At 45.8% G+C, this 25,590-nt stretch overlaps 1 protein-coding gene across 2 annotated transcripts in view; it reads right to left on the bottom strand.

Moving 5' to 3' along the window:
- UBASH3B (ubiquitin associated and SH3 domain containing B) overlaps positions 1–23,232 on the bottom strand; it is an 84,066-nt gene extending 60,834 nt beyond the window's left edge. For both annotated transcript variants that reach the window (XM_054998238.1, XM_054998239.1), the window contains exon 1: positions 22,861–23,232. In XM_054998238.1, coding sequence (XP_054854213.1) covers positions 22,861–23,033 — 173 coding nt within the window. In that variant the 5' untranslated portion in view covers positions 23,034–23,232. The remainder of the gene's footprint in view (positions 1–22,860) is intronic.
- Between the last annotated feature and the right edge of the window lie 2,358 nt (positions 23,233–25,590).

Here is a 25,590-nt window from a genome sequence, read left to right as displayed (position 1 = left end):
GCATTTGATTGTTTTATATATTGCTGTACCTATGGTTATTGGATGTTGTAACCTGCCCTGAGCCCGCTTGCAGGGAGGGCGGGATATATATAAATACATACATACATACTAGTCAAAGTCACAGCTGCGATGGTCGTGAATGGTAAATCTCTGCCTGACATACTTGACTGTTGTCTGAGAAAACTTGAGCTAATCCTTCCATGAGCAAATAGTTCGGGTAAAAAGATTCTCCCTGAGATCTTTTTTCCAATTGGGGGGGGGGGTGATTTTCAGGAGGAGACCCAAATCAAACCATTAGACATATTTAATGAGCTTGATTTCATAAGTACCAATTTGCATAATATTGTTAGGCTCTCCAGATTTGGGGAACAAGAATATGGCAACGTCGATTGCACATTACTTCAAAAGGTGAGATTTTCAGAAAAGTAGCTACACAGATTTAAACTAAACTTATTTTCAAAGTAGTCCAATCCTACTTAGAGCTAAACGACAAAAGACAAATTACACGAGGATGCATACGTGAAGGGAGTCGCAATGTTAGCCAGGAACCTGAGTTTTAAAAGAGATCGGAAGGCTTTGTCAATTTCCCCTCTCTACAGAGCCAGGGAGATCCCTGCTCAGAGAGTTTATTTCCTCTTCACCTCCTAGAAGGGGAAGTGAAACTGACACAGCCTTTGGGAGGCAAAGAGGAAATTAACAAACCCTCTAAGGAGCATTTTTGCTGGCTTTGTAGAGAGGGGAAATTGACAAAGCTTTCCAATCTGTCTTTTAAAACAGCTTCCCAGCTAACATTGCAACTCCCTTCACATGAGAGTCCTCGTATAATTCGTCTCTTGTAGTTTAGCTCTTAGACTTATTCCCTGCATCTTCAGACTTAAAGGCTATTCAGAGGAGCAGAAATAAGTCCCTACAGAAAGGATTTTGATGGTTCGGTTTCTAACCATGGCGGCATTTGTTTGAACAGACTGTTGATAGACTTTACTTGCTGTGGAGTTCATAAGGGTACATCTCTGATTAAAAACTTTCCTGTCCATTCTACTCGGATGGCCAGCTCCAGGGCCCTCCGATAAATGAGATTATAAAGAGCAATGCCTTTTCTGCGTTAGCTCTGCCACTGTTAAAGAACCTCTCCAGGGAAGGCCAAACACATCACTTCATAGCATAGTTTTAAGCATTTACTCAGAACATTGTGACCCAGTTTTGGGGGTTTTCTTCTTGCACTCTCTTTTAAAGGTTTGTTTTTCATTTGTGATGCCATTTAATATTCGTGCTTGTGAATTTGAAATTGTGATTTCTGGAGGAGAATGGTGGCTGTGTTCTCTTTATTGTTATTTGTGCATTTAAAACTTTGTATGCTGTCTGTTGCCCTGGTAACACATTGTAGGAAGGAACTAGAAATTCTAAGAATGAAGGCTACAATCTTTAATAGTCTGAAATTGGCAGATCAATCAACTAAAGCTTCAGGGAGAGCACATTTTAATCAATGGGGCTGTAGGTTAAAGGAAAAGTTGCTTATTTGTTGAAACAAATTTGCTTTTGTTGTTTTGCTGTACCAGAGAATGGGAAAAAAACCTTTCAAATAACCCTTCCTTTCCTTTCAGTAGTAGCTTCTGTATATTAAAACTCTATGTTCTCTTTTCCTTTAGCAACTCGAAAAGGTGTCTGCTTTGTGGCTTGGTAATATGTGAATTTAATCAGTTACCTCATTGATTAAATCAGAAGACAGATGATCGCCCTACTAAGTGTTATTTAATTCATTGACATTTATGTTAAAACAAGATACACAGACAGACATAGCTACTACAGGGCAAAGGGATAATTTGTTCTTTTTAATGCTTATCTTCCAGGGCACACTAAATTGAAGTAGAAAGGTCTAAAATTAAAAATGCATTAGTTCAAGAAAAAACAGACTGGGGCAAAGAATGAACTGTGCATGTGTAACCCCTGTGAGGTTAATTGGTTTAACCCAGTGGGGTGGAGTCAGAAGCTAGAGGCAGGCTGCTGAGGAGGAGGCTGTTTGCTGGGGAGCTTAATAAATTATAAGCTCTTATCACCTTGAATAAGGTAATCAAATGTTGTATGTAAAACATGATTTAAAGTGGTGTTTGTGTATTGTGTGTAGTTGGTGTTACTGGGGTTGTATTATTTTTTGCAGGGCTAAAATTCCCAACAAGAAGCCTGAAGCCTGGGTACAGCTGCTTCAAATGGATAAGAGAGGACTCATCATCACTTCTTGGATGTGGAACTGTTTGCCTTTTCAAGGACATTGTTGATTTGGAGTTTTTTTTGTACAGTTGCACTTAAGAGTTAATTTTTGTTAAAAGTTGTATTTTATTAATTGTTAAAAAGTTATTTCTTAAAATTTTGTGAAAGCTGCTTTCTAAACCCCATAGAACCCATGAAAAGAGAAGTTACACATGTACATGTGTGTGTGTGTCTTATGCGCCATAAAGTCGCTTCTGACTTTTGGCAACACTATGAATGAAAGACCTCCAAAACATCCTATCATTATCAGCCTTGCTCAGATCCTGCAAACCGGAGGACGTGGCTTCCTTTATTGAGCCCAACCATCTCATTTTGGGTCTTCCTCTTTTCCTACCTTTCATTTTTCCTAGCGTTATTACCTTTTCCAGGGAGTCTTGTCTTCTCATGATGTGACCCAAAGTATGACAGCCTCATTATTGTCATTTTAGATTCTAGGGAGAATTCAAGCTTGATTTGATCGAAAATCAACTTATTTGTCTTTTTGGCCATCCGGAGTAACCGTAAAACTCTCTTCCAGCACCACCTTTCAAATAAACAACTTTCTAAGAAGGTCGGTCTCTATTGTTGTTGACTTGAGTGAATTTTTAAATATATATATATAGAACTGTGCGTAACTATATTCATTTAAAAAATCACCCACGTCAACACCACCACCAGACCTTAGAGAGTTACCTTCTTCATTTTCTTTTTCAGGCCTATACTGAGAGAACTACGGAGGCACGTGCACAGTTTCCGTTAGCCTACCCACCACCATTGTGAAGGAGGCTAAATTTGGATTTCTGGTGGACTCAAGAAGACTCTTTTAATTCAGTTTCCGCTTTTTTTTTTCTACACAGCGAGGGACAGCTTTGGCATCTCCCCTGCATCCTGTTCTTTTTGAAATTCTGCCCGATTCTGATTATCTCTGGCTTTATTTATCCAATAATGCTCTTGCATGCATTGCACTCCCCATTTCTCTACGGTCCAATCAGGAAAGTCAATGAGAAGGAGGCAAAAGCTTGGGGGGTGACAGCATCTACCTCTCTGGAAGAGGTCACACCAGATCTCTTTATGACCCCCCCCCCCCGGCTTCTGGTTTATTTTGGTTATGCTTAATTGGCTGTGTGTGGGTGGGCGGTGGAGGTACTTCGCTGTCTGTGGCCTTTTTAGCAGACTGCAACCTGGATAACCTGTGTAATCTCGTGTGCCAATTAAGATCCTCACACCCGTTTCACTGGGAGGTACCCTTCCTTTGGAGAATACACAACCTTCCGCACAGTCCTGGCTCTGTTCTGTGTTCGCTCCAGAATAATGAGATAGACTGCCTAAAGAGGTATGGAAAGCACTTTCTTTAACCACTTTTCAAAAGTCCCGCAAAGCAGTTTTGTTTCATAGGACATCTGTGAACTAATTATGAAGGGCTAAACATCTAAAATGTTTCCTGCTGTGGCAATTTCTCCTGGTCTTCTTAAAAAGCACACTCAGATTGTTGCAATATTGTCTCTTGTTTTAATTGCGCCAAATTGTAAGGCACCTTGAACTTGGCCGAGGCCGGGTAGAAAGTTTCAAATGCTGCTATAGCACAAAGATACTGCAAGATCCACCATTTGCAGCTGGATTTTCCGGAGTGAACAAGCCAATTCAGTGGCAAATGATTGCTATAATGCAATAATAGCACAATATTCAATGACGTGTGGCTCCAGCCTTTGTTCTTTACTGAATTGTTTTTCACTGTTGATTTTACTGTCGACGCTGCCTTGAAAACCTTTGGGCAAGAGATTGGCTATCAATTTCCTAAAAACTTTCATACATGCATCAGGTACACACAAATATACCCTCACCTAGATAGCACAGGTGAGCCCAATCTTGTCGTATCTCAGAAGCTAAGCAGGGTTGGCCTAGGTTAGTAATTGGATGGGAGACCTCCAACGAAGACCAGGGTGGTAGAGTCAGGCAATGGCAGACCACTTCTGTTAGTCTCTTGCCTAGAAACCTCCACCAGGGGGCGCCATAAGTCAGCTATGACTTGACAGCACTCTCCACCCCCCCCCAATCCTTTCTTAAATTCATCTAAATGAGTGGCCCCCGTTGCATCTTGTGGCAGTGAGTTCCATAAATTCATTATACTCTGTATAAAGAAATATTTTCTTTTATCTGCTCTGTATCTACTGCCCATCAACCTCATTGGGTGACCCCAATTACTAGTATGATGGGGGGAGGAGGAGAAAGTTCTCTCTCTCTATTTCCCTCACCACCATGCATAATTGTTTTAACTTCTGTTAGTCTCTTGCCATGAAAACCCCACTAGGGATCTCCATAAGTCAACTATGACTGAGGGCAGGATTTCACTTCAAGGTTATATTAGCCCTGTCCTGGATAGCCCCGGTGAGCCTGATCTCGAAAGATCTCACAAGCTAAGCAGGGTCGGCCTTGGTTAGTAATTGGATGGGAGACCTCCAAGGAAGACGAGGGTTGCAGAGGTAGGCAATGGCAAACCACCTCTGTCATGAAAACCCCAGTAGGGTAGCCATAAGTCAGCCATGATGTGAGGCCCTCTACACTGCCACGCACAAATACACACCAGGTGCAGCCAGTGTAATTTAATGGACGGAGATGGGAGGAGGGCACCCACTCAGGTTCAAATTTCCACTCGTCTACAAAGCAAACTGAGCAACCTGGGGCCAGTCACTGTCTCAGACTGACCTTCCTGGCAGGTTGTTGCGAGAAGAGGGGAAATACATGTGTGCTGCTTTAAGCCCCTTAGAGGAAAGGTGGGATAAAAATGTGAGATGCACAGATAACAACAACATTTGATTTATATACCGCCCTTTAGGACAACTTAATGCCCACTCAGAGCGGTTTACATGGTGTGTTATTATCCTCACAACAATCACCCTGTGAGGCAGGTACGGCTGAGAGAGCTCTCACAGAGCTGTGACTAGCCCAAGGTCACCCAGCTGGCTTCAAGTGGAAGAGTGGGGAATCAAACCCGGTTCTCCAAATTAGAGTCCTGCCGCTCTTAACCACTACACCAAACTGGCTCTTGTCAAGAGATATGACAAGCTAACATGGACCCAGACCAGCGTAAAGATTTTGTGAACAAGTTGGTTGCATTCACGTGCAATAAGAAGGTACACAAGAGCCGTTTCCACATGTCCTTATCAGAACAACCTGCTCACGGAACACCGGTGGCTTTTCCCCAGGAATCCAGACGTCTCCGTTTGCAAAATGGTTGCAGGCTGTTTGGTTTCCGTTTTTCGGTGCCTTTTCTGGGACCGTGGGAAAGTGCAGTCCCAGTAAAGGCGCCAAAAAATGGAAACCAAACAGCCTGCAACCATTTTGCAAACGGAGACGTCTGGATTCCTTGGAAAAAGCTGCCAGCATTCCATGAGCGGGTCATCCCTACAAGGATGTGCAGAAACGGCCAAAAACAAGGAACTGGACCAATGGAGGAAAAAACTGGGAATGAGCTGTGCAGGTCTAGTTATAAGGAGCGTAGATTCATGAAAAAATAAAAGATGTCCCACTTCATCTGTCCTAATGGTTTTCTGAATCTTATCTTACTAAGGCGAGTGCCTAGAATCTAATCAACCAATTTTACAGGAGAAAAAGAACAGCCACTTAAACCTATTTTTTTTTCAAAAAGCCTTTTAAAAAGGTAGATTGCATTAGAGGCACAAAATTCAGCAGAAGCGATTCGTTTTTGTTATCGGGTCTATCGGGAACAGCTCGAGTAATATGTCACCCCCACCCCATCTAATCACTGTTACTACCGAAATAAAAAGTCTGGCCATTTCTATTACTTCACAGTGCAGCCACCTCCTGCAGTCTGTAATTCAGATTAAGAACAAAGCACTGCAGCAAAAGAAAAGCCAATTATTCCTACAAGGTCGCGCTTATTCTAAAGACAACCGCTAGCTTGCATGAAGGTTTCCACCTCTACACAGAAGTTTCTCTTTCCTAAAAAAAATCTAGCAACTTCTTCATGGAGCTCTGGTGCTGTTGCCTCGTTTTAAAGGCCAGAGGTTGGTCGGGTGATTCTTTTAAAATGTAATCACTGCAGCATGTCTGGGTTTTGCCAGATTTTGGAGACAGGAAGTATATCCGAGTTTACAGTTATGAGTGGAGAAAAGTTACGAGCTGCTTTGAATGATAAAAGTAACCTCATTACAAAAATGTAGAAATGTTAAAGGTCATTTGGTCTCCTCTAATTAAATGGACAGATACATTGTTGCAAGTTGAATTGCGTTCGCAAAATCAGAACCTGCCTGCATCACGACACACCACCATGACACTTCCAAGTTACGGGATTTTTGTATTCCTCCCACCTCCCTCTGCTATGTATCTCTCCACCTTTCCAAATTAATGTGTCCCGCTGCCCTCTGTTCCTGCCTCCATAGACTGGAGATTAAGAACGCACGTCACTGTGATTGTTTGGTGGCTCTACGCTAACCACATTCTGATCCGAAAGGCACCTGGCTGCTTGCAAAGCTCTCTTAACCTGCTAGAGTTTGGCCCTCGGCCTTTACACCTGAGACCTCAGAGGGGACCGTGGGGTGAAGAGGCAGAGCTGTCGGTTCTACACTTAAGGAGTCTGAGCTTCTAGCGTCAAGCCCTTTCCCTCAATTGCTCTACCTTAGATTGGGCCTCAGGGGTGCCTGGTGCAGATTCATCCAGTCTCAGCAACAGGAGTTCTTCCACCTGATGTGTGTGCATGTGTCGTCAAGTTGGAATCGACTTATGGTGACCCCAGGAAGAGGCTGTCAAGGCAAGTGAGGTGGTTTGCCAGTGCCTTCCTCTGCAGATCCAGAGGAGTTAGCCGTGTTAGTCTGTAGAAGCAAAATCGAAAAGAGTCCAGTAGCACCTTTAAGACTAACCAACTTTACAGTAGCATAAGCTTTTGAGAATCACAGTTCTCTTCATCAGATGTGAGAATCACATCTGATGAAGAGAACTGTGATTCTCGAAAGCTTATGCTACTGTAAAGTTGGTTAGCCTTAAAGGTGCTACTGGACTCTTTTCGATTTTCCTCTGTAGAGTCTTCCTTGGTGGATGCCCATCCAAGTACTGACTTTGCTGAGCTTCTGAGATCTGACAAGATCAGGCTGTACCATGCCGCCTTCCCTCCCCTTCCACCTGATATTCCCTACAATTTTGCTTCTCTGTCCCAGGAACCTTTGGTGCATCTTGAGACCCAGCCCAGTGTCGTGGTTACAATGTGTTGGACTAAGATCTGGGAGACCTAGGATCGAATCCCCGCTCTGTCAAGGAAGCTTGCTGGGTGACCTTGGGCCAGTCACACACTTTCAACCTAACCTACCTCACAAGGTGATTGTGAGGATAACATGGTAAAAGAGCAAATGTTGTACAGCTCTTCGTTTGGGAGGAAAGTGGGGTATAAATGGAGTAAACAGAATAAATAAATCCATTTTGTAACGAGTACCACCTAATTAACAGTACAAGCCTAAAGAATTACACTAGTCTAAACCCAGTGACTCCAAAGGATTTAGAAGAGTGTAACTCTGTTTAGAATAGCAAGATTTGAGTTCAGTAGCTCCTTAGAGATCAACTAGCTTTCCAGACTTTTGAGAGTCAAATCTAGTTGGTCTTCAATGTTCTACTGGACTCGGATCTTGTTCTACTACAGATCCAAATGGCCACCCATCTGAATCCGTTTCGAACGGCACTGGCAATTTGCAATACCCTCCACTCTCTCCTTGAAGCAGGTTACAAGCTACAGATTTGGGGGTTTTCCATCATGTCTCAAAATACCCCCTTCCCTTTTGTGATAAGTATCCTCCTAGATGAAGAGTTCTGGGTCATTCTAAAGCTTGCCCATTGCTTTGCAACAATGTCAGTTCAAATAAGAAAGGCATTCCACTGCTGTTTTGAGGACCTGTACTTGTAAGACAATGCCTTCCCTCTACACTTATCCCATCCATTATAAATGCTGCTCCTTTGGAATCAGTTACTAGCAAAAGAGATTCCCGTCTGCCAGAAATGAGGAAGCCTTTCTGAATATTCTCAGAGGCAGAGACATCTGGCCAGGTTCTTGGAGATTCATTCGATGTGACACTCACTCGAAGGTCAGTGGAAACAAATTGTCAGCTCAAACAGGAAGCCGGCTTGTCATGTCAACAGAGCGAGCGCTTTTACCGGAGCAGCCACAAGCCCTTCTTCTCTCCAAGAGCCTGGCAGCTGCAAGGCAAGGCCAGATGACACCCAGGAAGGCAACTCAACTCGGCCAACCCTTTGCTCTTCCTCTCCGCAAGCATATCTCCCCTTGACAATGAGTATGCCTAAGAAAACCCAACATTTATCGACAGGAGGAGGCACAGCTCTCTCTGTCCCACTCAAGCTTGCAGAAAGATCACAAGGGGCTGCCCTGACATGGTGAGCATGCATCCTTATGCACAGGGCTTTTTTTCTGGGAAAAGAGGTGGTGGAACTCAGTGGGTTGCCCTTGGAGAAAATGGTCACATGGCTGGTGGCCCCGCCCCCTGATCTCCAGACAGAGGGGAGTGTAGATTGCTCTCTGCACCGCTCCAGCAGCACGGAGGGCAATCTCAACTCCCCTCTGTCTGGAGATCAGGGGGTGGGGCCACAAGCCATGTGACCATTTTCAAGTGGTTCCGGAACTCCGTTCCACCGCGTTCCAGCTGAAAAAAGCCCTGCTTGTGCAACATATCAATATCCCTTCCTCTTACCTCCCAGGTTGTGCGTGCAGTTGTTACGGGTCTGTGAGACCCAAGTGCCTGGCCAGAGATCTATGTGAACTGTGTGTAACCTAAACAGGCAAAGCTATTCCTTTATTTAGCTTATCTGTAGCTCACCTTTCTGACTGACACTCAAGGCGGATTACAGAATAAAGAAAAACGGGGGGAAATGTAATCATAAAGTGTAGGAAATCCAACGAACGATGCAAAAGGACTAGGAATACAAAAAACCCAAAGACAATGCAAGCAACAATGAGAACAGCAAACTGCCTAATGCAAAAGTTATTGTGTGAGCAGAACAGAATGTGGAATTACAAGGCGTAAGACAATGCAGTAAACGCCAGGTAATATGATAAGAGCTGCTACCAAGAATAATCATTTCATTGGACTATACCCCTTCTTAACTGTTTCATCTTAATATAGTTCTGTTTCCATTATAATGTCTTCCTGAGGCCCTCAGGCAAGCCAGGCCACAAGGTGGGAGCCACCACAGAGAATGCATGAGACTGGGTAGCTGTAGATCTTACTGATTTGCAAGGAGGAATCTTTAGAAGACGTTGCTCAGATGAGCAAAGTTGGCGTTTCATCGCAGACCAGTCTGTCCCTATGCAAACAGACCTCTGAAACAGAACCACTATGCAAAACTGGTTCCGATGTAACCAAAGAACCATGGTCTTTCATTTAGGGCAATGAATCGGGAGAATTCTTGGGCATTGCATGCTCCCTTGCTGCCCCCTCGCCCATAGCTTGGTAATGGAAGACTTTGGTTTCGTTGCCTCTGAGCCACAAGCAGTAATTTGGTCTCTTTCTTACAAACCAGGATTCCAAACTGTGGTTCAATCCTGGCTCAAAGAGAAGAGAAGAAACCACAGTATGTGATTTAGGGATGTCCCACCAAACTATGGGTTGTTATTAGTTTGGAACTGTGCTAACATTTATTTGAAAGACTAAGAGTCTCTCTACATGAGATTCTTCAGCGCATGTTTATCAAGTGTAGGGAGACACAATGTTAGCCTGGAAGCATAGTTTAAAAAGACAGAGTTGGTGGAGATTGCTCCTCAGAGGGTTTGTCAATTTCATCTTCACCGCCCAAAGGCTCTGTCAATTTCATCTGCATACCTGTGGGACTGGCTCTTCCATTAGGTCCCCTGCAGGGTGTTGCGCTCTGCAGACAAACAACTCCTGGTGGTTCCCGGCCCGAAGGATATCCGTCTGGCCTCAACCAGGGCCAGGGCTTTTTCTGCCCTGGCCCTGGCCTGGTGGAACGGTCTCCTGCTGGGGTACCGGGCCCAGCGGGACCTGTTACAGTTTCGCAGGGCCTGTAAAACGGAGATGTTCCTTTGGGCCTTCGGCTGAGTGCCAGCGGGTGTCCTCCTCCTTCCATCTAAGACCACCACTTCTTCTGGGGCTGCCCTCGGTCATCTGCTATGCCCGTATACGGACTCCCAATATTTGTTTAAATAGCCTGCTCCTAGACTATTTTAATGATTTAAAAAAAATATATTATTGATTTTATGTTTTTGTGATTTTAATGTATTTTTTAATGTTGTTAGCCACCCTGAGCCCATCTGTGGGGAGGGCGGGGTATAAATCGAATAAAATAAATAAATCTCTCCAGTCTAAAACCGTGGGATCACAAGGGCAGCAAGGAATGCAAATGGAGCTGCCTTCCAGAGCTGAGCTTGGATTTGGAGAGATCCCTTCTACCATTTCACAGCCCCTTCACGCAGCTCCAGTGTATAGCAAAGCCTTTGCCCTGCTGCCGGCTCCGTCTTTTTAAACTACCCTTCACAGTTGCCATTGCATCTCCCGACATGCGTTCTTCAGGCGTCAGACGCCGCGTGGAGACAGAATCTAAGTTGAGAACAATTGTGGTGTTGTGTTTGGAATGCTGGATGAACTCGGAGCAGCCCAGGTTCAAATCCCGGCTTGCCATCAATTCACAGGGCAAACTTGGGTCAGTCGCACATTTTCAGGGTGATTACAGGGACCAAATCAGGGCTGGCGGGGGGGGGACGACGTATGCCTTGAGCCTCCTTGGAGAGAAAGCAGGATTAAATAAATGATAATAAATAAGGGTTTCTGTTCCTTGCTACAAAACACATTAATTTTCTCTTATAATTTCTTTATTGATCACAAATTTGTATGTGGGCCTGGATTGCCAACCCCCAGGTGATGCCTAGAGGTCTTCCAGATTTGTAAATGATTTCTATAAATGATTTATTTATATTCCATCTTTCTCCCCAATGCGGATCCAAGGTGGCTTACCTAATTCTCCTTTCCTCCATTTCATCCTCACAACAACCTTGTGAGGTAGGTTAGGCTGAGTGTGTGTGTGTGACTGGTCCAAGGTCACTCAGCAAGCTTCTATGGCAAAGCCAACATTCGAACCCGGGTCTCCCAGACTCTGATCCAACACTCTTACCCACTAAAGAAATGGCTGCTTTGGAGAGTGAACAATATGGCATTATTCCCTGCTGTTGACCCTCCTTTCCTCAACCCCCACCCTCCTTAGTTTCCGCCTCCAAATCTCCAGGAATTTCACAACCCAGAATTGGCACTCTCACCATGGAGCAGGACTTCAGGTTCTGCGCTCCCTTGCCAGGATTTTCTTCCCTATCTGGCTGCTATTGCAATTGCAAACTCCTAATCTGATTTCACCACTTGGTTCTTCCACCCGCAGTGCTTCCATTTTGGCCGCCTTCCAACCTAGATGCACACCACTGGTTAGCAGCCACAATGCTAAGAGTTAGGAATTGCATGCAGACAAACCGGACCAGTTAATGATTCCCGTCCTTTCTTAAGCCACACTGCCAGGTCTCTGCTATCAAAGAACCAAGTCTGCAAAACTCTTGTTGTGTGCCACACTGTTTTCTAAAGGTTATTAATTAATTGAGTGCCTAGGAGGAAGGGTAAAAAAATAACATTACTAGCATAACTTGGGTAGGGTGATGGGGCAGCTACTCTGAGCACCACTCAAGCCCCAAAGGTTACAACTCCGACAAAGATGTAGTTTGCCTTCCCTTCCTCCCCGGCGCAGCTAATTTTAGCTTCCCCGTGAATGCTATTTAAATCAACAAAAATGCCTGGGAAGAAAGAGTTAAACTGGGCAGCTAATTAATTTTTTAATCGCATCTAGTTTGGCCATAAAACAGGGAAATACTGTTGGGATTTTTACAAGTGTCATTCTCTTCAGCCATAGATGCAGAGGAGTTAGCCGTGTTAGTCTGTGGTAGCAAAATCAAAAAGAGTCCAGTAGCACCTTTAAGACAAACCAATTTTATTGTAGCATAAGCTTTCGAGAATCAAGTTCTCTTCGTCAGATGCCTGATACAGTCTCTGTATCAGGCATCTGATGAAGAGAACTTGATTCTCGAAAGCTTATGCTACAATAAAATTGATTTGTCTTAAAGGTGCTACTGGACTCTTTTTGATTTCTCTTCAGCCATGAAAGAGTTAATTTGTTTGTGTTTAGTTAGAGACAACTAGTTTGGATGAGGCCAGTTAGATGCTGAGTTGTTCTTCCTGCCAGGGTAAAAGGGGAGCCGCATGCTTAATAAACAGATCTAGGATTGATTATTGTCTGACCAGTTTTATTGGGGGGCAATTGACATTCTTTTCTCAGGACACCATTGCTCTCCAGTTAGTGAGACTGTTACCTTTAGATCATTAGGATGTAAGAGCTAAACTAGCTATTCTTTATTTTATCTCCAGTGTTTCCCTATTTTTCCCTATATGTAGTAAACATTTATTCTTGAAGCTGAACACATGTGACTATGATTCTTTATCTGCTGTGCAAATAATTTCTACTCTCTGACAATACTTATCCAACAAATATCATGCAATATCTTGACAGCTACTAAAAGAAAATTAAATTACCAATGGTTCCACCCCCCTCCCCTGCCATCACGAAATAATTAAACATGGTTTCAAGGTTACCAGTGAAAAGTGAGACGCCAGCTAGCTTGGAGGCTTAGAGAGGGCAGCAAGCTGGGCAGAATGGCACCCTTGCAGTTTCTCATTAGCCCCCGCTCTCACAGTCTAACTCCGTAAAATGCATCCAGTCAATGTAATACTGTTGGGAAGAGAAAATGGGAGACATGCCCCAACAAATTAGAGCGAAACAACACCCCCCCCCACCCCACGAATCCTCTGAACAGTTGAGCAGCAAAAGTGTGGTTTGTCAAGGTCCACAGGTATTCTTAGCAAAATCAAAAAGAGTCCAGTAGCACCTTTAAGACTAACCAATTTTATTGTAGCATAAGCTTTCGAGAATCAAGTTCTCTTCGTCAGATGCATGGTACAGAAACTGGTCAAATATAGAAGAGGAGGGGGGAGGAGGGGAGGAGAGAGAAGATGCAGTTAGGGGGGGAGAGGGAGGTTCTCTTCGTCAGATGCATGGTACAGAAACTGGTCAAATATAGAAGAGGAGGGAGGAGGAGGGGAGGAGAGAGAAGATGCAGTTAGGGGGGGAGGGGGAGGAGGCAACCAAAACATTCCTTTGCTAGTAAATGTAAACATCTCCTTTTGGTGTGGGGTCAGTTTGCCGTTAGTTTGCAGCAGTAAAAGCATCCAATTCCTATGTAGTATAAGCCTTCTTAGCTTAACCCAGCCCTGATTCCTGGATGTTTGTGGGGTAGGCAGAGAGAGTGGGTGGCATACTCAGGGCACAGAAATGACATTTTGTGGCTCTGAAACCTCACTGCAAAGAGCCTGTCGAAGATCTACCTTCCTCTTCCTCTCCTGAAAACTCCGGATGGGATCTCTGCAAGCAACAAGTGGAGGAAGGAGCTGCCTGTCCTTGCATTCAGATTAACGCCTAGAGCATCCAGACAGATACCGCTGTCAAGCAGAGGGGAGGAAGCTGCACCCCAGAAGAGCCCTGCTAAGGATAGGGCAGCAATGAGACGGCAGGACGTCCAGAACTCTTTTTACATGTCTTCAACATGATTACTTAAAAGCAAATTCCCACCGAGCTAAGTAGGAAAGTACTTCCTAGTACAAAGCAATAACAATCACTAATCAGCATTTATGCCGTCCCAGAGAGAGTTCAAAGCACTTCCATACGCTTTCTCGGTAAAGTAGGTCACAACGATTATCCCCATTTTGCAGATGGGAGGCTGAGACACAATGATGTGTCTCGACATCGCCTAGCGAGGTCACGACAGAAGCAGTTTTTAAAAGCCTTTCTGGTTCCTAGTGCTGCATGGCACAGTATAGTCCTAAGTGCTTTTACTCACACTGAGTTCAGTGGGACTGACTTCTTCGCATGCAGGCAGATGATAGAAGGCTTAGAACTCGACTCCAACACATTTACTCGGAATTAAGTACCACTGCATTCCACGCTTACTTCCAATCACCTCACTGCAGCTTTCAATTTATTTTTTTTAAAAAAAACTATACCCAGCGTTCCCATAAAACCCTTCAAGTGGTCTCCATTGCAAATGTTTAAGATACATTATTAAAACGCAAAGACAACAAAAAGCTATCAGAGCAACCAAGGCTAGAAGGAGCGGGAGCTTTAGATAGGCCAGCAGAATGAAATCTGCTTGAGCAGCTGGAAGAATAAAAGAAAGGTGTAGAATCACTATTCACATACCCAAAAGCCTGTGGAAGCAGGCGGGCCTTCACTTGCCTTCATAAAGAAAACAGGGGTGGGACCAAACTTGCGTCACAGAGGAGGGAATTCTAAAATCCCAGGTGTCACCACCAAGAAGGCACTGTCCCAAATGGCTATCCACTGAACTTCTCATGGTGCTGGAAAACTGAACAGACTTCAACATACGGGTAGGCTCATGTTAGCAAAGGGAGTCCCTAAGATATCTGTTCACTAGACTATACCTGCCCTGACCTGGAGGACCCAGGCTAGCTCAATGTCGTCTGGCTCTGGTAAGTACTTGGATAGGAGACCATCAGGGAAGTCCAAGGTCACTATGCAGAGGCAGGCAATGGCAAACTACCTCTGTTCGTCTCGTGCCTTGAAAACCTATGGGATGCCATAAGTTGGCTGTGACTAGACGGCACTTTACATTCAGACTACACCAGCTCTGTACACTCAGGAATACGACAACTTCAATCTCTCTCGTTGCATTTTAAGGTCAGATTCTCACATCCTTAAACATAAAAGGTGAGCCGTATTGGCGACGACACCCTTTTATGTGCCACAGGCGCAGTCCAGGTGACTGTGGGAAGGACGGCCCACCTCCCAGCCCTTCGTCGACACGAGGGGAGGGCGCCTGCCTGCCAAGCCACCATGCCCGGATTAGGGTGGCCAGATGGCAGGACAGGCAGGTGCGGCTCCCAGGCCTTCCTTGCTGCGATCGGGGCACCGGGGCGGGGGCAGTGCCAGGCCCAGCCCTTTCCACAGCCCGTTGTATTTTTCCGCACAACAGGCATTGTTGCTAGTCATCTATAATCACCTAGTTTCTAAATGAAAAACCAGCCATGGGAGCCATCCCCTTTTGCAAACGGAACTGTTCAATGGCAGCTGAAATAAACAAATAAATAAAATTAAACCAAGGGGCAAATTCCACAGCGGCTCCAGAATTCAGATTCCCAGACAAGTAAACACGGCGGCAAATTCGAGTGTCAATTGGAAAAAAGAAAAATAATAACTGAGAGCAATCCCTCAAATATTTATTGCAAGCTACTTAGGAGAGCAAACATGTCTTTAAATAATAAATGGTCCGAAAAGCCATTCTCCACCCCAGCCTAGCTTTTCTTAATCGGGAGGTTTAAATCCTGCCATTTGTTTGCAGAAGTCTCGGGAGGGCTTTCATGAAACAACAGCACTTTGTATGTGTTAGGAGGCTGGCTGTTCTTCCTCGCAATATCACCATGGTCTCCTAGGAGAACACCTGACAAAGGCATGTTTGGTCTGTCCCAGCTGCCCATCTTGTCCTTTCCCCAAACATTCTCTGCATTTTCTTATCAAAGAAGGAAAAGGCCTCGTATTGTTTTCAAGGCCGTGAACGACCAGCTGCAATTTGGGCTTGTGTGTTTTTGTGTAACTGTCAAGGTTTTGCTAGAGTCTGTCATCGCGGTACCTTGATTTCATGAATCTCCTCCGCTCGCCCACAAACACCGTCTCTGGCGTTAGTGTGGCACGGATGAAGGAACCCAGAATTACTGTTCCACTCCCTCTAGGAAATGAGAGATTGTGCCAAAGATCCCGGCAACATCACAGAGGCTTCTGGGAGATTGTCCCGCTTTCTTGTTGGAGAGGAAACAGGACAATCTTGTGTACATGTAGCTGTCTACGCCTGGCCTCCATCCCATCAGACCAAAGGGAGGTTTGCCTGGAGGGAGTGAAATGCACCATTCATATGAAAGAACTATGCTCTACCATGTTCTGTAAGGGCTCCTCTCACCAGGAAACAGCAGAACGTCTCAGAGTCCAGCCACAGTGCAGAGGTTGTGGGTGGAATCTTTTTCTAGGTGGGAACAGATAGTTCAAGGGTTTCTACCAGGCTGAGGGTCTCTGCAGCTGCCGGACCATGTTCACTGCTGACCCTGATGGGAAGCGTTATTCACATCATTTTCACATGTTCACATCTGAGAGAAATTACCTCTAAAAAACATTTGTTCTCACCATGCCAGAGAGGATGTAGAATAGGCTTCCCATTTTCCTGCCTGCTGCAAGTAAGCCACTGCGCCTAAGATCATGAGAAGCAAGGGGGAAATGGATGGAAAATGGGCTCCATAGTAATGCTCTAGGAATTTCTGTATGTCTCTATGGTGTTTACCACAGAGGTTGGGGGGAATTCCTAGAGTGTCACCCAAAAGTGATGTCATGTCCTCCCTAAACTCCAGCTTCTCAGGCACCACCCTCAACATCTGTCAGTTACAGATGCAGTGTTGGCAAGGCTAATGCGGAATATGGTAGACACCCCAAAGACATCCCAAATGAACCCCCTCCCCATTTCCATGTTAATCCAACATGTTTTTTTCCCCAGAACTGGAACAGACTAGTTCACAACTAGATTAGCCCTGCAAAAGCCTACTACAGCTACAACCTGGCACCTCCAACATTCAGTATAAAGCAGTTTTTGATATATTCATGTGCATAAAACAACACATCATTTCCTAAAAGGCCAATAGTCTTTGCAGTATGACTCTTACTTTGGGTCAGCCACTGAATAGTGACCAGATGTAAGCAACAGTCCAAAGTAGAATTGCAGAGATTACTTTGGGGGCAGTCTCAGATTACAGTAGTCCTATCAGCAAGCTAAAATGGTGACCAAACAGATAACAGGGCCAGCCAACGTGGTTCTCAACACAACCACGAACCAACAGCTGTTTGTTTCCTTAAAACAAAACAACTTCATAACGGAGTTCTTAAAAGTACTTTTGCTAGAGTGGAAAAGAAATGGGAAGTGGGTGATATCTGTTCAAAGACATATTTTTCATCATTAAACCCAGAGACGGGGTATTTTGGGCAGGGCTTTTTTTCTGGGAAAAGAGGTGGTGAAACTCAGTGGGTTGCCCTCGAAGAAAATGGTCACATGGCTGGTGGCCCCGCCCCCTGATCTCCAGACAGAGGGGAGTGTAGATTGCCCTCCATGCTGAGCTGAGCCGCGCGGAGGGCAATCTACACTCCCCTCTGTCTGGAGATCAGGGGGCGGGGCCACCGGCCATGTGACCATTTTCAAGAGGTTCCGGAACTCCGTTCCACCACGTTCCAGCTGAAAAAAAGCCCTGGTTTTGGGGTAAATGAGAAATCAGAGACAGCTTTGAGAATTTCAAAGTTCAGACTTATCAGAAGCACAGCAGGAATTACAAGATGGCTGGATCAAGCCTCAGCTTCAAAGCAGGACCCACAAATCCTTCTGAGAATCAATTCATGAGGGCCTATTCCACATGAGTTATTTGCTCCCGGTTTGGTGCTGTTGGGAAGCAGATATCCCCTCCCCCCGCCCCTGCTTCCTCACAGCATCTTAGGGCATTCATGCATCTCCTGGATTTTCTCTGATCTTTCCCAAAGTCTAGATAGCTACCATGTGGGTGGAAAGTTGCATTTTCCTAGTCCCACTCACATGGCAGCCAGTTTCCCTGTGCATGATACCCATTCCTCTCTCCAGGGCTTACTGGCAACTGAATATTTTTATAACATTATAACAATCTGTGTACCAGCTTCTTAGAATACCCAGCTTTCATTAAAAAAAACAAAAAAGTGCCTAGCCCCTTCGTTGTGGAGATATAAGGGGAAATGTATAGCTCTGGAAGGAAAGGGACTAGAGTGTTAATTTCAGAGAACCTGACACACACAACATTATAACAATATTCAATTGCCTGTGTATCAGGTTAATTGAATATATGGAATTCTGCCCTGTGGAAGCCTCATTGCCGATATTGCCCAGGAAACCACATCAATCTCTTTCCATGTGGATAACAGCAAGCATACTATGGAAAAGTACCTACAGACAAAATAGTTTGAGTAAGCCAAGCCACAGAGTTTGTATGGTAAGCAAAACCTTCTGAAGTACGATATCCTAAATCTATCTTCTGCTCACAATTATGTTATGGGACATTGCAGCAGCTAAATGACAAAATCATGCGAAACTTGCACAACTGAGGGACTGAGGGTGCTATAACTTAAAAAGACACTCTTTGTAACAAGGTCTGGCTGAAAACCTGTGACTATCAGAAGACCATGGCCTGAAATATCCCCCCATCCTTGTAACATCCACTCTGATAAAGTAGGGGGGGGAACCTGAACGTTTGCACACTGTGGTTTGTCTGTGTTTGCATTATTTGGATTGGCCTTAAGAAAAGGTATAACCTGGCTTTTGCTTTTGGATTTTGCTTTGGACTAACATGGCTAAGTGCAATCTTGGCCATATAGAAAGAGATTATCTCGGAATAACTCCTCAAACAATTCCTGACCATATAGACAAGCTTTGTTCTAAGCCCACTGATTTCACTTAGAAGGGTATAATTCTGTTTAGGAAAGCATAAGCTTTAGAGAACCACAGCTATATTCATCATGCATCTGATGAAGAGAGATGTGGTTCTTGAAAGCTTATGCTACAATAAAGCTGGTTAGTCTTAAAAGTGCTACTGGACTCTACTGTTTTGTAACTACCGACTAACATGACTAACTCCTCTGGATCTGTTTAGGATTGCACTGTTCATTTTATTTATTTTTTATTTCATTTATACCATGCCTTTCTCCCCAGTGGGGCGCATAGTGGCTTACACAATTCTCTTCTCCTCCATTTCATCTTCAAAACAATCCTGTGGGGTAGGTTAGGCTGAAAGCATGTGACTGGCCCAAGGTCACCCAGTGAGCTTTCGTGGCAGAGCAGGGATTTGAACCTGGGTCTCCCAGATCCTAATCTGACACTCTAACCACTACAATACACTCATGTAGATGCACCCATATAGAAATATGGAAACACCAGTGGTTGTGTATGTAGTGAACTAAAATCTACCTAACATCTCAGCAACATCTGGGTAAAAGCCACCCTTTCCTAACTTGGGGATATTTTGGGTACCTGCCAGATCTCTTTGATGGTTCTTCCTGGAAAAAGGTGCCTCTAGCTCTTATTTATAAATATCTCCCTCTTTAGTTCTTCAGAGCATCACCAGCCCACCAACTGCCTTGCTCCACAACTTGGCTTTTTGGGATTATCTTTTATTTGGAAGGCTAGTAAGCCTTACTTTCGGACCTGTGACTTCATGTAAAAATGAGTTCCAGTTGATTTCAGCTTGGGTTACTGAGCTCACATATGAGTCTCTCTACGCAAGACATCTTACACAGGATGTTCAAGTGCAGGGAGATGCAATGTTAGCTGAGAAGTATAGTTTTAAAAGAGAGAGCCGGCAGAGATCGCTCCTCAAAGGGTTTGTTAATTTCATCTTCGCCTCCTGGAAGGGGAGGTGAAACTGACAGAGCCTTCAGGGAGGCAAATATGAAATAAACAGACCCTCTGAGGAGCGATCTCTGCCGACTCTCTCTTTTAAAACAATGCTTCCCTGCTGAGATTGCGCTCCCTTCACTTGAGCATTCCCATGTAAGATGTCTTGTGTAGACAGACTCATAGATACAGCCGTACCAAAACCACCAGTGGATGTGTAGGTGCTGAATTAAAATCTAGCTGGGGTAGTTCTTTGTGGTGAGCACGTCCAAACTAGTGAATTTCCATCCGTGCCTTGGGCCTGGTCACTCTTTTCTCAGCCACCCAGTTTGCAAGGGCTGCATTTCAGCGGTAGATCGCAGTGTCTAAATAATGGCTCTATATACCTGACACACATAGAGACATGGAGTTTTCCACTGTCCTACTTAACACCAAAGTCTAAGTGCATCAAAGCATAAAAGCTACCTAGCCATTGTTTGGTGGGAAGGAACTAGTTTCTTCAGACCCCCCCCCCCCCCAGAAATTTAGAATGTAAAATTCTTTTACATGGCTGGCTTCTTAAAAATAGATGATGAGGTCTAGGAATCTGAAGGCATTTGAACCCATTGGCGCTTTTAAAATGACCCCAGACAATATGCTGTTGAGAAATTGTTGAGGAAGTATTTTGTTGTCATAAAATAGTAAAGCGTCTAGTAGCACCTTTCAGACTAATCAACTTTATTGTAGCACAAGCTTTCAAGAACCACAGCTCTCTTCGTCATATGCATCGATGCATCTGATGAAGAGAGCTGTGGTTCTCAAAAGCTTATGCTACAATAAAGTTGCATCTGATGAAGAGAGCTGTGGTTCTTGAAAGCTTATGCTACAATAAAGTTGCATCTGACGAAGAGAGCTGTGGTGCTCGAAAGCTTATGCTACAATAAAGTTGCATCTGATGAAGAGAGCTGTGGTTCTTGAAAGCTTATGCTACAATAAAGTTGCATCTGACGAAGAGAGCTGTGGTGCTCAAAAGCTTATGCTACAATATAGTTGCATCTGATGAAGAGAGCTGTGATTCTCGAAAGTTTATGCTATAATAAAGTTGGTCAACCATAAAGGTGCTACTGGACTCTTTAGTATTTTGCGACTACAGACTAATATGGCTAGCTTCTCTGGATCTTTGTTGTCATAGAGTCCCAACAGGCCAACGCCAAAGGGAAAATCTAACCACCTCCCAGCTTCTTCCAGGTTTAATTGTCATCATAGATCATGTAACTACTTCTCATATATAACAGAGTGGGGCTTTCTTTCCTAAGATTATCTTAATGCCAGTAGGAAGGAAAAAGGGGAAGAATCAAATTACTTTCTCATATGGGACCCAAAAGAATCTGAAACTTAATAGGCCTGTGCAAGCCAAATGACACGTGTGTACATACACACACATCGGTTAAGGGAATACACAGACTCTTGGATGGCACCGATTTATGTTTCCAAATGATCCTATCTGAATCTTTTGCCTACCCACAGTTCAGAAAGGTTTTTGCCTCAGCCCTAGGAAAGCTGCTGTGAGCTGAGGCTGATAACGCCTCTGTACAGAGCAGCTCTTGTACGTCTGTTGCCTAGAACTGCTTCCAAGTTATCAATCTGTATTTCTGGGCCTGCCCCTTCCCCACCCACCCCTTTTAAAACCATGAACCGATCTGTAAAACTGGCAAGGATGAGACCTGATGTTTGGGCCTCCCCGTTGGAATAGAGATTATGCAGGGAATTGTGGGAAGAGCCACTTTGGTGTAGTGAGTGCGGGACTCTAATCAGGAGAGCCGGGTTTGATTCCCCACTCCTCCACTTGAAGCCAGCTGGGTGACCTTGGGCTAGTCACAGCTCTCTCAGGGCTCTCTCAGCCTCACCCACCTCACAGGGTGCTTTGTTGTGGGGATAATAATAGCATACTTTGTAAACCACTCTGAGTTGGCATTAAGTTGCCCTGAAGGGCGGTATATAAATCAAATGTTGTTGTTGTTATGAGGGAGAAAGAGAGGGCTTCCAGACACTGCAGAAGACATGAAGGGCAGTTACCTGCATTCTGTCCGGGAGCCCCTTCCCTTCGGCCCAAGAAATGGACGGTGGCCCAAGGATGAAGAGCTCCATCCATGGGTCACTGCTTCTAGGCCCATCAGCCACTGAGCTGTGTGTGCAAAGAATCTCAGGCCTGGATTGAAACACAACCCTGAAAGTCTTTGGCAGGTTTTCCACTGGAGATGCTCAGCTTTGAACCTGCAGCCCTGGAAACGGAACAAAGCATTATACATTCCACCGGTGAGCCAAGCCCCACCATACGGCCTAAAGAGGAACCTATTCAGCCAGGAGGGTTTATGAAATTCCTCCGCTCCTGCAAACAGGCTGCTCGATCGCTAAGGAGCAGCTTCCCCTTTCGCTTGCTACCTAAAAGCAAAGCTTCCTCCCCCCCCCCCGCCCCCAAAATTAAGATAAGGGAAGGCAGCAGCAGGCAGCGTTCCCCCTTTCTCCTATGGACCCAGCTTCTGCGAAATCTGCAGGGCTCCAGAAAGCCCCCCCCCCGAGCCCTCCCCGTGGTCCTGGCTGCCTCCCTTTGCTCAATAAGCACGCAATTGCCAAGCGAGCCACAAAGCCACTGCAGCGGGATCCGTCTTCGCCTCTCCGCCGCTGCACCTCTGGGTGGCCAAGGGATGCTGTCGCTGTCTAAAAATGAGGATGATGCAAGCCTCCTTTGAAAGCAACCCGAAAGCAGAAGGCGGGGGGAGATAAACCGTCCCAGAAGCCGCATCAGCAAGATGTCAGCGCCCTTCTCCCAAGCTGGACCAGCGCCGGCTCTGCAGCGCGCCGCGACGCAGCGACAGTGGCCAGAGATACAAGAACGCACGCCCCTAATAACGCGAATAATAGTAATGCGAGGAATGCAGATGCTTTTTTTTTTGCGACTGCTTTTTCTTCATCATCATCACCACCTCCAAGGAGGGGGGGAAAGGATGACTCAGGAGCCCGACAGAAAGCCCCTCTGCTCCCCACCCGCCCGCCCGACTCACGCTCTGGCTTTGGGGAACCCCATGGAGAGGAGCGTGTCCAGCGAGGAGCCGTGCTTGAGGGTGCCCGCGCGGGGCTGCCTGTTCCTCCGCGGGGTGACTTTGCCGTACAGATCCTCCTTGGCAGCCATGGCGGGCGGCGACGGCGGCGAGAGGTGGCTGCGCGGCGCGATCATCCGGCCCTGCCCCGGGACGGAGGCGCGCGCGGAAGCCCCGGCCAGGTGCGCCGCCCGCCGCCCGGAGGCAGCGCCGCGCTCGAGCCCGCCCGCCCGCTCACTCCGGCTGCCGGGCCGGCCTCGGCGCCGGCTGCGCAGAGCCGCCCGCTGCTGGTCCCGCGGCCGCACGTGGGCCCCCGACGGCAGCCATGCACGCCTCGCGCGCCCGCAGCCCGGCCAGCGCCTCGGGGCGTCGCGGCCTCTCGCTCGCGCCGCGCCCGGGAATTTCTGAATGGATCAAAGCGGAGCGCCAGAAATTAATCAATCGCTCTCGGGCCGGGCGGGGCGGGGCAGGCGCGCGCGCTCCTCCCGCCTCCCCTCCCTCCTCCCCTCCCCCCACGAGAGCCCCGCCCCTCGCTTAAAGGGACAGGAGCAGCCCCAGCGGGTGAACCCTCTCTCCAACCAGCTGGGAAAGATCCGGGTGGGTAGCCGTGTTCGTCTGTTCGTAGCAGTAGTAAAGAGCAAGAGTCCAGGGGCACCTGTGAGACTCGCAAAATTTGTGGGAGGGTGTGAGCTTTTGTGAGTCGCAGCTCACTTCTTCAGTGAGGGTCGCCTGAGCAGAAGTGAGCGGGGACTCACGAATGCTCGCACCCTCCCACAAATTTTGTGAGTCTTGTAGGTGCTACTGGACTCTTGCGCTTTTCTGCAGCTGGGAAAGTAAACAAAGCATCTAGACCGCGGGGGCGGGGCGGGGGCGGAATCCAGCAGCATCCTAGAGGCCAACAAGATTTCCAGGATTTGGGCCCAGTAGCACCTTATAGACCAACCTTATATTCGCTAAAGAGCCATGAAGTTTGATGGATGGCGTGACAGGCAGATGGGAGCTTTGCTTTTATCACTCCTCCCCCCCCCCCGAACGCTCCATCCATCACTGCCTTAATGCTTTGCCCCTCGGAACTCAACGGGAGCCACGGAGAATGCACACAACCCTGGTTTACATAACCCAGCCCACCATTTGCAAAGCCCTGCTCTGTGGTTCTCTTTCTCTGTGAACCTGGGCAGAGCACAAGAGGGAGGGCAGGAAGGGCTACATCAGTGCTTAGTTCTCATGGCCCCTTCTTACACGCCCAGGGTAATGCCAATCGCCACTTTGGGGTCAGGAAGCAATTTCCCCCAGGCCCGTTTGTCCAGGGATCCTGATGGTGGTTTGCCATCTTCTGGGCATGGAGCAGGGGCCACTGGGCATGTGTGGGAGGGTAGTTGTGAATTTCCCGCATTGTGAAGGGGGTTGGACTAGATGACCCTGGAGGTACCTTCCAACCCTATGATTCTATGATTCTTTGTCACTTTAGGGCATGATAGAAGCCTTGCAGTAAACAGACATACAATCCACGTACAGCATATATATGCTGAGTAATTGTCATACTAGGGTCAACACATGTACAGCTGAACATGTGATACAAACCCTATATTTATCCAGGCGCTGGTCCCTAGTTTCATTTGTACACTGCACACACCTCAGCTTTTTTTACAAACAGATGTACACACATACAGGCAAGATGCATGTGCATTCACTGTAACATATGATCAAGGCTAGAATGTTGGAATAGGATAGAAAGTTGGAGGCTGGCTTGTGACAGACAGAAATGCAATTTTAAATGTGCTTATGCACATTTGAAATCCGTCTCTGCAAGAAGGTGGAGGTACAACTGCATTTCCGCCTTCCCATGGTTTGCCGTTCTGTGTGAATACATGTGCTCTTCCTCAAGAGCACTGCTCAACTGCTCACTGCTTCCCTTCCACAGAATGTGAATGTTCACATTTGTTTTATTTATTGTTGTTCCTTCCATTATACCTTGCCTTTCATTCCAGTGAGGACCCAAAGCAGCTTGCATCATTCTCCTACTTATAATGTTTAATGGCTTTTTGAATATTTTAGTCAGTGTCACCAATTGGAATTTCATTCCAATTTCATCAGTAAGAGTGATGGAAATAAGTGCGGGCGAGGCCAGAAGGACGGGTGCGATTATACCTGAGTTTACTTGCAGGGCAGATTGAACTGGCGTCCAAGGCAGATTAGTGAGGCAATGGCTTCTCCCACACTAGCCGAAGGGGAGGTGATCACATTTGAAACGGGAGAAAGGTAGCATCTGGTTTGTGATAATTCACTGAAGCAGGTGGTAATTAAAGTCTTTGAAACGTGCATGCGTTTTCAGCTGTTGTGTTGAACCACCTAATCGTTTTTGGGGTTTTTTTTTGCTGCAGTAGTAAACCTGCAGGTTTTCCCTTTAAGCTTGAGATAAGACTTGATTATTCTTTTTAAATTTAATAGAAATTTTATTTCAAAGAAAAGATATGAAAATAGAAAGTGAATAAAACCAGATTTTACATTTGGAATTGAATGGAGACTTATACAAACTTATATAAACAGTACATTTGGAATTAGTTTGTGACTTTATACAAGCACGGCATTTATAATTACATTGAAATAATAGAAATGTATATTCAAAATTTGCCATAACCAGGGCTTTTTTTTCTGGGAAAAGAGGTGGTGGAACTCAGTGGTGGAACTCAGGAC

Source organism: Eublepharis macularius, chromosome 14 (genome assembly GCF_028583425.1).
Source record: "Eublepharis macularius isolate TG4126 chromosome 14, MPM_Emac_v1.0, whole genome shotgun sequence".
NCBI lineage: Eukaryota > Metazoa > Chordata > Lepidosauria > Squamata > Eublepharidae > Eublepharis > Eublepharis macularius.
Note: the sequence above shows the minus strand (reverse complement) of the source record. Positions and strands in the feature narration are given on the sequence as shown.